Below are 12,530 nucleotides of genomic sequence, written 5' to 3' on the forward strand. Positions count from 1 at the left end.
ACTTTGGGTTTTATGTTTTAGAGTCCACTTAGTTACTGGTTTAATTTTTTATCCTATTGGGCTACTGCATCATTATTTCTTTGACCTACAACACTAATCATATTTAATCCAATAAAATAATGTTTGTCATTATCAATTAAATTAGTTAATTTCTTAACAACAATAATGTATCATGAATGATGATCCCAATGAAAAGAATAATGTACTTGTCCTCCTGAACCCAACAAGAGCTGCATCCACATTCCACATTGATTCATAGATAACATAATAAGTGCAGTTTCTTAATTAACTTATAAGTAATGAAGAAAACTTGAAATTCATAAAAGGACCTGCAGGGCAGAGAGTTCATTACAAAAGTTTTCGAATGTAGGAACTATATCTCAAAATATTACAAGCTCTTAGGCAATATGCATTTTGAAAAAACATTAGACTTTCATTATAAACTGTAAAGCATAATCCAGAACAGCCTTGGAATCCATGCCAAGCAGAGAAAACTGTCAACATAAAAGATTTTTCCCTTTGTTTGTAATGGTGGAGTAGGATCAATTTTAGGTTGGAAAGGAATATGATCATAATTTTAAATGTATTTTCCCCTGATTTTGATTGATTAATGCCCAATATTAAGAATCTATTTAAGAATACAGATGATATTTTTACTTGCTTTGCTTGAGTCAGGAATGAGAAATTTGACTTCACAATGGATCTATTTCCCATTTTACAATTTCTTTATCCTATTTTATGTGGAATGTCCACAAAATGAAATTTATAAATATCTTTTCCCTCTTATAAGGGAGCATAGATCATTTATGTGAATAACCCAACAGATAATACCAAAGAAGTTAGTACAATATTTTGTTTTAATACTGAATGCTAGTGAACCAATATTACTAGCTTAAAAATATTGGAGGGATAAACTATTCGGTTAGGATTGACTTTAAAAAAAAATTGATTATTTAAATAAAATAATTATTTTATATTTACATAGGTTATTGAAAATTTTTTAAATATTGAAAATATTTTTTTATTTTTTTAAAGTACATATAGTTGGCTAAATGAATATAATTTTTTTAATAAAAATAATTTTTTTAAAAGTATATTTAAATAGAATTAAAATTGAATAAGAATATTTTATTTTTTCAAAATATTTTTTAATTAAAAAAAATCAATCTAAACTAATACTGATTAGTATTGATTTCAAAGCAAGACAATAATATTGATCACTTAGAATTTTTTATTTTTAATTAATGTTGAGCATTATTTTTACTATTAGCAATTAATTTAGTGATCAACATAAAATTAGACTGAAAATTATTAGTTAAATAAGTCATTAAAAAAGTAGTTTTTAAAAAAATTATAAATTAGCAACCGATCTAGCAACTATCATATATCCTAAATTGAAAAAATGTTAGTCACTAAATCAATTATTAATAATTAAAGAACAATTTATTTTTTAATTTGTAATAAAATAATATACTTTTTTAGTTTTTAAAAATATTAAGGATGAATTTATTCTTTAATTTTATTAAAAATTAATTTCTCTGGTATTTAAAAACTATGAATTAATTTATGATTTTTTTATTATATACTTATTTGTCCAATATAAAAAATTTTACAAATAAATTTAGAGTATCACTAAAAATAAAAAAATTTAAAATACAAAATCACAAATAACAAAAAAAAAGAGTAAAAATTTATGGTACATCATATGATGTCTAAATTTTAGTCATAGAATTTAAAAATAAAAGAGTGGAACACATTTTTTTTATCTCTACTTTTAGACAATTTAAACACAAAAATTATAAGCACAAAAAAATTTCTCAAAATTTATAGGCTTTTTTATTGAAAAAAAAAAACAAAAAACATTAATTCCCTAAATGTGCACTCCTGAAAATTGTTACCTAAATGCGCAACACCATCTCTAAGCCACCAACCACGAAATGGGTTTAGCCTTCACCTCAAGCCAGACGCCCACGAATTGGTCCATAGTGCCATTATGTGAGAGGCACCCAAGAAATGACCATTTAAGGGAGGGCACCCACGAATTGGTCTATATTGAAAAATTATATGTTGATGTTCAGGATTTTTTTGTTTTCAATATTTTATATTTTCAGGCATATGTTGGTGTCATGGCATGGACGTGGATCTTTTTTTCTGGTAATATATTATTCAATGATGTCTTATTTTCAATTTCTGAATGGCCTATCATTATTAGTTTCATACTTATGAACTGATTTTTGCTGAGATTCAATATTAACAGAGGCTAATTCTCCTTAAAGATTGAATTTGCCTTAAATTCTCCATTAAAAAATTGTGTAAGACATGATTCAGGAACTGAATAAGAGCATTCAGAAAATATACTTGAGCGCCACAGCATTGCTATCGGTTGCATTGCTGAGGCTTGCTTGGATTGACCGACTACCCTTGCCAGATACATAAAGAGTAGTATGAAAGAAGTTTACATATCAAAGATAGGTAGTTAATGCAGTTATGTGTATTTCAGTTTATATGTTTGTGCCTAGCTGTGTGAAGATGGAAACTAATAAGCGAAAGCCTTATCTCGGTTGTCAAACCTGTGAGTTGTAATTATTGAACCAACTAATTTTGACAGTATAGCATTAAGAATTATAATACCAGGAAGTTCATGACCAGGGAGGTATGATCTTCATTATAAAGCAGCTCGCGCGTATGCGCGGGTCATACACTAGTAGTGGGGAATAATTGAGCAGTTAATGAGTATTTATAAGTTATCCCATATATTTATCACGACAGCTCGCAACTTTAAAATTAAATTATCTGATGTGCAGTTTTCCATTTTGCGGTTGGCAGGATTGAAATGATGGTCAATGCTTCCCCTGTCAGCTTTGTATGCATTTCGTGGGTGGTGGCCGAGACATGGTGGTGCGCATTTAGGTAACAATTTTTAGGGGTGTGTATTTAGGGAAATAATGTTTTTTGTTTATTTATTTCAATAAAAAAGCCAAATTTATATACACTTATACTATTATGTTCCTCTAAAATTAATAATTAAAAAATATTAAAAATAATTTATAATCTTCTAATAGTTAGTCAATAAAAAAAATTAGAGAAAATAATAAATTAATTCTTGATTTTTTTATATGTAAATATTTAAGTCTATAAAAATTTAAAAATATATTCTTTGACTTTTCTAAAATCTGAACACATCGATTCCTAAATCTAATTTATCTCATTTTAAAAATGTTTTTACATATACATTCGTATCAACTAATACAACAGAAATCACGTTTAAATTTTTTTATTAAGTCTGCAAAACCTAAGTGATTATATCAAAAATTTAAATATATTTTTTAAATTCTCACCCATTTAAATATGTACCGATCAAAGCTCAAGGACCTCCTTAGTCCTTATCATTTTCTCAACAAATTAGGAATAGGAAAAAAAAAAAAAAAAAAGTAGTTCCTTACGGACAAACCCTAAACCCTTAATACATTTCCCCCTTCTCTCAATCCGTGACTCAGCTCTAACTCTGAATCCCCCAGTCGCAATTCGCCGACCTCACCTCCTCCTCCAGCCGCGCCTCCTCACTCAGCCCCTATGCATATGGATTCCACCGATTCTTCGGCAGTTCAAGTAATCACTCCAAGCATCACTCTCTTCACTCTGCCGTTCCTTAATTTTGTTTTTGTCATTTCCACGTTAGTTAGGTGTTTTTAACTTTGAAAAATTGCATCGTTAGATTCTTTATGCTTTTTTTTGTTGGTTTGATTTTGAAGGCAGAAGACAAAGAGAAGGAGCAGCTCACAGAGAATATGAACAAATTGCATATTGAAGGATCATCATCATCTGGGAATGGATCACCTAACTTCAGAAGAAAACCGGTCATTATCATAGTTGTAGGAATGGCAGGTAAATATTTAATGGTTCTTGCTTAATTGCTCTCTTGTGCTAAAGTAACAGAAAATGGTGTTAGAAGAACTGAACAATGACTGAGAATTAAAACTAAATTTGTGCTTAGGTACTGGGAAAACAACATTTCTTCATAGGTTGGTTTGCCACACACAAATGTCGAATATTCGGGGTTATGTGGTCAATCTCGACCCAGCTGTTATGACCCTGCCTTTTGCTGCAAACATTGATATTAGAGATACTGTTAAGTACAAAGAAGTCATGAAGCAGTTCAACCTTGGCCCTAATGGTGGAATTTTGACTTCCCTTAACTTGTTTGCTACCAAGTTTGACGAGGTAATAATTGCTTATTGGTTCATGAAACATTTTGGTTTCAATATTACTTATTACCCTATTTACTCCCTTTTGAATTAAGTGTCCTTCATACTATCCTGTTCGCTGATAAATAATAATTTTAGTAATGTAGGTTCCTTGCTTCTTTTTTTCTTTTTTACTTTTGGTTGGGGTACATTTTCTTGAGTGCTTTTCATCTTACTATGCTGGTTTTGCTCCTAGCTATGGTGCTTAAATGCAGTTTATGAAATGTTTTTGCTTGTTGTTTACAGGTAGTCTCTGTTATTGAGAGGCGAGCAGATCAACTTGACTATGTTCTTGTGGATACGCCTGGGCAGATCGAGATATTCACCTGGTCTGCTTCTGGTGCTATTATTACAGAAGCATTTGCCTCCACATTTCCCACTGTAGTCACCTATGTTGTTGATACACCTCGTTCAGAAAATCCCACCACTTTCATGAGCAACATGCTTTATGCTTGTAGTATCCTCTACAAGACCAGGTTACCTCTTATCTTGGCTTTCAACAAGGTTGATGTAGCTCAGCATGAGTTTGCCTTGGAGGTATTCTTTATTCCTGAAGAATCTTATTATTGTTTTGTTTACTGATTTGCATCTAAAGTATAAAGATGGAGACATAATGACATTGAGCTGGATCTATAATGATGTTGTGGATACCACTAGAACATATTCAAAAATCACAAAAGATGATGTTCAAGTTTTTATTTTATTTTTTTTGAAAACATGTACCACCCTCAATCAAAGATGATGTTCAAGTTGATTGAATTATTTTCCCTTAAATTGGGAGGTGGACAAAATTGTTACTCGTCTGAATTATCACTTTAGGATGTTTATTTTGATCTTCCTTGTATTGTATGTCTAGACTGCCTTGCATGTATAACACTAATCAAGAGGCATTAGACACTTATGCTTGATGGAGTTGAGACACTTGTAATTTCAATCAGATAGGAGTGAAATTTAATTATTGATGGAGAAAATATTCATTAGCCCTTTTTATGTTGGAGTATTTATTGTATAAAGAAATTAAATTACTTTGTTTTAAGTGTGGGTTTATGGTTCCTTCCTTTGCATCTTTCTTTTTGTTTATGCACACAAAAATAAAATGATACTGCAAAATGTGCCCCTCTGTTCTTCATTGTTGGTCTCATACTCTCATATAGATTACTCTTTTCCCTTTCTGTTGATCTTGCTGTTTTGTCTTGTTTTTATAGCTTGCTAATTTGCTTGGTCGTACCTTTACTTGAATTTGTTATATTTAGTGGATGGATGATTTCGAGGCGTTCCAAGCAGCAGTAAGTTCAGATCACTCGTACACATCAAGCTTGACTCAGAGCCTTTCTCTTGCGCTAGATGAATTCTACAAGAATTTGAGATCAGTTGGAGTTTCTGCAATTTCTGGTGCAGGTGTTGAAGACTTCTTCAAGGCTGTTGAAACTAGTGCCGAGGAATACATGGAAAGCTATAAGTATAGTCTAAACTTGACCGAACTTTATTAGTTATCTTATATCGTTGTATCACTATTAATTTTGCATTGCTGCCACTGCAATTTGTTTGTACTGGTTGACGGATTAACTTTTTAATCTTTGGTTAGGGCTGATCTTGATAAAAGACGCGAAGAGAAGCAGCGATTAGAGGCAGAGCGAAGGAGGGAAAACATGGATAAACTGAGGAGGGACATGGAGAAAACTGGGGGACAAAACGTAGTCTTGAGCACTGGTTTGAAAGACAAAGAAGCAAGTAAAAGCAAAAGCATAATAGAAGAGGAGGATGAGGTTGAAGAGGATGATAAAATGGATGATGATGATGATGATGATTTGGGGATATATAGTGAAGAGGGAGATGCTATAGATGAGGATGAAGATGAGGAAGTTGATAGGTTTGCTTTCTAATGCAAATTTTATCAACCAAGCTCTATTTCTCTGGAACTCTACCTTTGTATAGGACCTTGACTTCCATTTGATACATGGATGCTACCTTTGTATAGGACCTTGACTTCCATTTGATACATGGATGCTACCTTTAGAGTTTGATCACTAATTAATCAACTATTTTGTTTCTTATATACTGCTGTGATTGCTAAACTAGGTTCTTGTTCTCTTATTTGGTTGCACTTCATAATATCGTTGCTTTTGTACAATTTTCTTTCGTTGTTTAAATATGATACCAATTTCTGTTGTAGAACATGTTTCTCAATTTGGTCACTAACCCTACAATTGCAAGGGTTTAATTTTTTTCCTTGGAATTTTAAAAAAGAATCAATTGTAACAAACCAAATAGGTACATAGCTTAAGTTGCTCAATTGTTTTAGGTTGTTTTTACAGGGATGTATTTCGTTTGTCATGAAATCATTTCTTTCAAAAGTTTATTCTTCCAAAAGTTTAAGCTAATAGGAGGGATAACATAAATAGTTATATCTCTAGTACTTCTTTTTTTTTTTTTATGTTATTTTTATAGATTGAATTCTAGATCTTTCTGACATAGAATTTTAATACCATGTCATGAAATTATTTTTTCAAAAGTTTAAGCTGATAGGAAGGGACATAAACGATTATATCTCTAACAGTTGTTTTGAATAAGTGTGTTCTTATTTATTCTTATTTTATAAATTATTTTAATTTTTGTTATTCTTTTATTTTCTTGTTACACAGATCAAATTAGTATCTGTCTAAATCAATTTTAGCCTTATCATTTCAAATAAAATAATATGTTTATTTTTTAATTTTTATCTCTTATCCCATCTCAAATTCTTTTGGTTCTAAATAATATTAGGTATTTTTTTAATATCAGTTAATTTTTTAAAAATTATTTTGTTTATCTTAAATTTTAAATTTTAAATCATAAATTTTTAATTTCAAATTCTAAATTATAAATTTAAACTCTAATATTGACGAATGTTAGCTAAGTTAGTTTTCAATGTGTTTTTTTTTTTTTTTTACAGCGACCTTCTCTTAATTTTAATATACTACTAAAATACCACCACAAAGGTTGGATTCTACAAATTTTAGGCTCTATATGTTCATTCATGTGAGAGGGAAAAAAAGGATATGATATGGATTAGAAAAGTGCTTTATTATTAGTTAGATCGGTTGTAATCTATAGTTAATCAATCAAGCATATATGAGATTTGTTAGAAAATTCCTTCTTATTATTACAAATAATTGTTTATAGGTAAAATATTATATTTTAATTGTAATGGACTGAGTCCGATCCGTAATATAATTGAACTCAATCTTTTTGACAAATATATTCTGATAGCTACCAACGAATAAAATGGCTAGCTCATACATTCTAATTTGGTGCAAATAGAATGGTTTAAGTAGATCGAACCTTCTCTTTGTTATGACTCTTTCCAAACTGGGGAACTTGGTAAATTAGAGGAACCATTTTTTTTTAAAGGAAAAAAAAAACAGAGGTATGTAATTGATGTAAACCACATTTTAAACGTTCTTTTATAATAATAATAATAATCCAGATTATTTTTAATAATTTGTATTTCAGATAAATTATATTCTAATTTTTTTTTGAAAAATTGATCTAAATATTTTAGAATATTAGATAAATAAGTTCCTTATAAAATAAAAAAAACAAACTAGTCTCTTATCTTTCAAAATTTAGATTTTTAACCCCTTAACTATATTATATTTTTTATTAAAAAATAAAAGATTAATTCGACAATTTGTCATAAGAAAAAAAATCAAAAAAATTATTAAAGACAAATTTAAAATATTATTGACAAACAAATTAGAATTTTCATTCCAAATTTAAATAAATAATAAAGAGAGCATTTAGCTAAGGTGTAGTGGTGTACAAGCAAACATTTATTATTATGATTTGATTTGGTCCATGTAGTATTTGATCTTTACTTAGTAAAATCAAATTAAATCTAATTATTATTCATTGAAAATGTTTTACTCCAATAAATTATGTGAGTCAACTTCACTTTAGTTAGATTTAAAATCTAGCTAGTAGTTGATCTTTACTTAGTAAAAGCAAATTAAATTTAACTATTATTATTTACTGAAGATGTTTTACTCCAATAAATTATAAATGAGTCAACTTGACTTTAGTTAGATCTAAAATAAATCTAGCCAATACAAACACATGCAAAAAAGCTCAATTTATTAATTGATATTGATGATGAGTATTGAGCAACACTTTATGATAGTTCTCAGTTACAGTAGTTTCCATTTGGCAAGAATAAACTAGTCTCTATCACATACCTTGGACTTTAAGTATTTATTGTTTTTTTTTTTTTTAAGTTAGGAGGGAGACTCGAATCCACGATTTTTAACTTTTAGATGAGTATAAAGAGACTATGCCATTTAAGTTATAACTCGTTGGCCTTTAAATATTTATTGTTACAAACACAGCACTTAGTAAATATATTATAATATATAGATATTTTTTTTGGGGGGGGGGGTAAAAACTAATTTGAAGCTTTATTACTCACAAAAGTACCATAACATTTGAAAATATTTTATGCATAGTTGTAAAAACTGAATCGATAATCAAATCGGTTAGACTACTAGTTTATCGTTTCAACCGATAAATTATTGGTTGAACTGGTAAAATTGGTCTTACGTAAATAAAAAATATAAAATAATAAAAAATTTAACAAATTTAAAATACATATCTTCAATATTTTAAGAACATAAAATTAGTTAATACTACTACAATAGTATCTTAATTTGACACAATAAAAATAACAATTCATAATATCAGTAAATTTCAATACTAATATCAAAATAGATAACTTTAATCACAACAGTAACATTAAAATAGATAAAGTAAATTAATAAAATTTTATTAAAGTTTATATTTCTATTAATAATGGTAAATAATTAAAAATATAATTAATTCAAAAAATAGAGAATACCAAATTTAAATTAAATTAGGTGTTTATAAAATTATTTAATTCAAGGTTTCACTATATAATTAGTCCTTGTCATATCTAATATCAGAAAACACAGTGGCATAGTGGTAATTAGGAGACATTGTAAACAAGAGGTCCCATATTCGAACCTTGGAAAGAAGGCAGTCACATCAGATGGGGGAGGCCGTTTTGGGGGTTTTACGCTAAATTCATTGGCTCCCTATACTTTCTCTTTTCAAAATAACACACCCTAACAGTTTGACAAGTGGTACGCTGAGGACTGTATGCCGCATTGAATCACAGGTGGAGGTGTGTTGCTATGGAGCACCATAAAGTGGCAAGTTATCAAACCGAACCGATTCTTACCGAATTTGACCAATTTTTGCTAATTTTTACCGGTTCATATCAGTTTTATCTTTAAACTGTCCAAAAAACGAATCGAACTAATTGATAGTTCGGTTTATTAATTTTTCGATCGATTCGGTTCGATTTTTACCACTATGATTTGATGAGATGCTTATATTTGATATTATTTAAATTATAACTAACAATAATTAAGAAAATAAAGCAAATAATTATTTTTTTTTTGGGAGAAAAGTTTTATATCCGATATATATGTTAATGCTATATAATTATTGGGCTTATTAAACAGATAGGGAGCATAAAAATTAAAGAGAGCTGAATTAGTGAATTAAATAATGAGAAACCATAAAAGAGATGAAATGTACATTTTTTTTTCCAAAAATCTTAGCACATCAAATTTATTATTATAATTTTTCTAGATAAATATTACTAATTTAATTTAAGTTTAGTCAGTATAAAACTTACAATAAAAATGTTTTACATACACTAAAAATATCTATTAATCAATTATTATATATTGTGTATATTTATACATATTAATTCATATATTTTTTAACTAAAAATAATCAACCAATAAAATAATCAAACATGTCATAACATAATAATCAAATCTATAATAAATAATTAATTAAACTTGTTTACAATATTAATATATAAAATACTAAATATGTACTTTTATATACCATAATTGAGTATTTATTATATATATATATATATATATATATATATACGCAATATAATATAATTGAGGTTACAAATCATGACAATTAAAACTTTAATTTAAAGCATGTTTGCCACAAATCTATGATAGACCATAGATGGAATGGAAAAAAGAGAAGAGGGAGGAACCAACCTCTAAACTTCCACAAAATTGAGGGAAACAAAGAGCCGACCGAATACTATTAAAAATGAAAGTATATACTATGGAAAGATTTTTAAGTGTATTGTCATATTGGTGTATCAGTAATTTTTAATCGTTGATTTTAATTATAAAAAATAAATTTTCCTATACTATGAACTAAATCAATACTATTAATTAAAACAAATTCTATGAGCATTATATCTATCGTGTTTGAAGGACAATTAAGTACGAATAAAATACGGATTTCATAAGAGAGTCAGAAAATTCAAACACTTTTACTCTTTGTAAGTTTTTATTCTTCTTCATTCATTCTTGTCTTCCCCATTGAAAATGCCTCCGTATTTTCTTCAAGTCCACGTGGACTTATACATTGAAATTCAGACTCGAGAAAAAAAATAAAATAATCAAATGAGTCTTCATCAAGGAAATGAAAACCACTTCAATTAATTTTCCACCAAAATTTACATATATATACCCCATCACATCCTCCTTAAATTTCTCACCAATATAATCTATCTTGCTACTACAAACAACAATTAAAAATTCTCTATCTCTCCCCTAAAAGTTTCAAATTAAATAAATACACACATCATAGTCATATATAAAAGCACCTAACCGGTGTACTTATTAGTAACGCTTTTATTATTAGTGACACACATATTATTCGTTGCAATTTCATACTACCTAAGGAAATTATATATTAAACTCATGCAGCGTTTGTCAGCAACGTTGTACCCAAAGGTTGCTCGTCCGGCGTGTGACGTGTTCATCAACCACCGTGGGATCGACACGAAGCGAAACATCGCCGGGCTGTTGTACGACAGCCTCACGAGGAACGGTGTAAGATCTTTCTTGGACAGCAAGAATATGAAGCCTGGGGATAGACTCTTTGATCACATTGATAGGGCTATTGTCGGAAGCAAGGTCGGTGTTGCCGTCTTCTCCCCTCGCTATTGCGACTCCTATTTCTGCCTCCATGAGCTAGCTCTGCTCATGGAGTCCAGAAAGAGGGTCGTTCCTATTTTTTTCGACGTCAAGCCTTCGAATCTTCGTGTTAAGGACAACGGAACTTGTCCTCCTAACGAGCTTCGAAGGTTTGACTTAGCTCTCCAGGAAGCCAAGAACATTGTGGGTTTAACCTTTGATTCTTCTAAAGGGTAAGTAAGTAAATTCTTCAACAATGTGATGTTTGAAAATTAAACACGTTTTCCTTTTTATTCTAATAATATTTGAACTTGGGTTTTGATGCAGGGACTGGTCGGAGTTGTTAAGGGATGCTTCGGATGCAGTAATGGTGAACTTGATGGAGGTAGAGGAAGAAAGGAAGCGCATGAAGATGAGGGTGTAATTGTGAATATATATAATTATAGGTGAAAACTCAGGTACAGTCGACTTCACGTAAAGTTGATAACTGAGAGCTGTTAGATGATTTGACTGATTTAATTAAATTTTCATTTAACAGCTCTCGACTATCAACTTCACATTAAATCGACTATACCTGATTTTTCACCGTAATTATATATATATATATACCTCATTCATTTCAGTGCTCGTTCATTCTTCAACCATGGTATATATAGTAAAATTAAATAACACATAAACATTCGTTTATTTTTTGAAGTGTATGGGGGTGATTGAAACCATATGCTTCCCTAGCTATATATAACATTAATTATGTATCATATCATTCAATATTCTTTGGCCTGAAGTAGCTTAATTAATTGGTTTAGGCTTCAATTCATTTGTATTACCAAATTCTTTAATTTCTTATTCTTTATTTTTAGGTAGTTTATTTTTTGCTATCTAAATTCTTGTCATTCAATATGTGAACTCATTCATTTGTATCTTATGCCCATAATTTGGGATGTATTATTATATCAGTGGAAATAAATGTCCAACTTTTACATGCAACTAGCTAGTTAGTACTTACTTTAGCTGCTACACGTGTATGTATTTTCTATAATGAATAATGGAAAAGTTAATATCATTTAATTTTTTAAATTTAAATTATAAATTATAAATTCTTAAATTTAAATTCTAAATTATACATCTTAAAAAAAAATCGTTAGTATTGATTGACTAAAATTTAATTTTTCTTATACTTAGATAAAGAATAACATAATGTTATATTATGATATATATATATATATATATATATATATATATATATATATATATATATATAATCAACATT

General features: G+C 29.1%; 2 protein-coding genes across 2 annotated transcripts; both read left to right on the forward strand.

Moving 5' to 3' along the window:
• Positions 1 to 3,368: 3,368 nt before the first annotated feature.
• Positions 3,369 to 6,307, forward strand: QQT2 (P-loop containing nucleoside triphosphate hydrolases superfamily protein). Its single transcript, XM_016325819.3, has 6 exons — positions 3,369 to 3,609; positions 3,753 to 3,885; positions 3,995 to 4,221; positions 4,491 to 4,781; positions 5,498 to 5,703; positions 5,830 to 6,307. The coding sequence occupies exons 1-6, from the start codon at positions 3,574 to 3,576 to the stop codon at positions 6,125 to 6,127; spliced, it is 1,191 nt and encodes a 396-aa protein (XP_016181305.1). The 5' UTR covers positions 3,369 to 3,573; the 3' UTR covers positions 6,128 to 6,307.
• Positions 6,308 to 10,944: 4,637 nt separating this feature from the next.
• LOC107619982 (putative 2' cyclic ADP-D-ribose synthase BdTIR) lies at positions 10,945 to 11,921 on the forward strand. The gene is made up of 2 exons (XM_021113666.2): positions 10,945 to 11,493; positions 11,588 to 11,921. The coding sequence occupies exons 1-2, from the start codon at positions 11,045 to 11,047 to the stop codon at positions 11,682 to 11,684; spliced, it is 546 nt and encodes a 181-aa protein (XP_020969325.1). The 5' UTR covers positions 10,945 to 11,044; the 3' UTR covers positions 11,685 to 11,921.
• Positions 11,922 to 12,530: the final 609 nt, after the last annotated feature.

This window comes from Arachis ipaensis, chromosome B10, assembly GCF_059453495.1.
Source record: "Arachis ipaensis isolate K30076 ecotype BB chromosome B10, ASM5945349v1, whole genome shotgun sequence".
In the NCBI taxonomy this organism is placed as follows: Eukaryota; Viridiplantae; Streptophyta; class Magnoliopsida; order Fabales; family Fabaceae; genus Arachis; species Arachis ipaensis.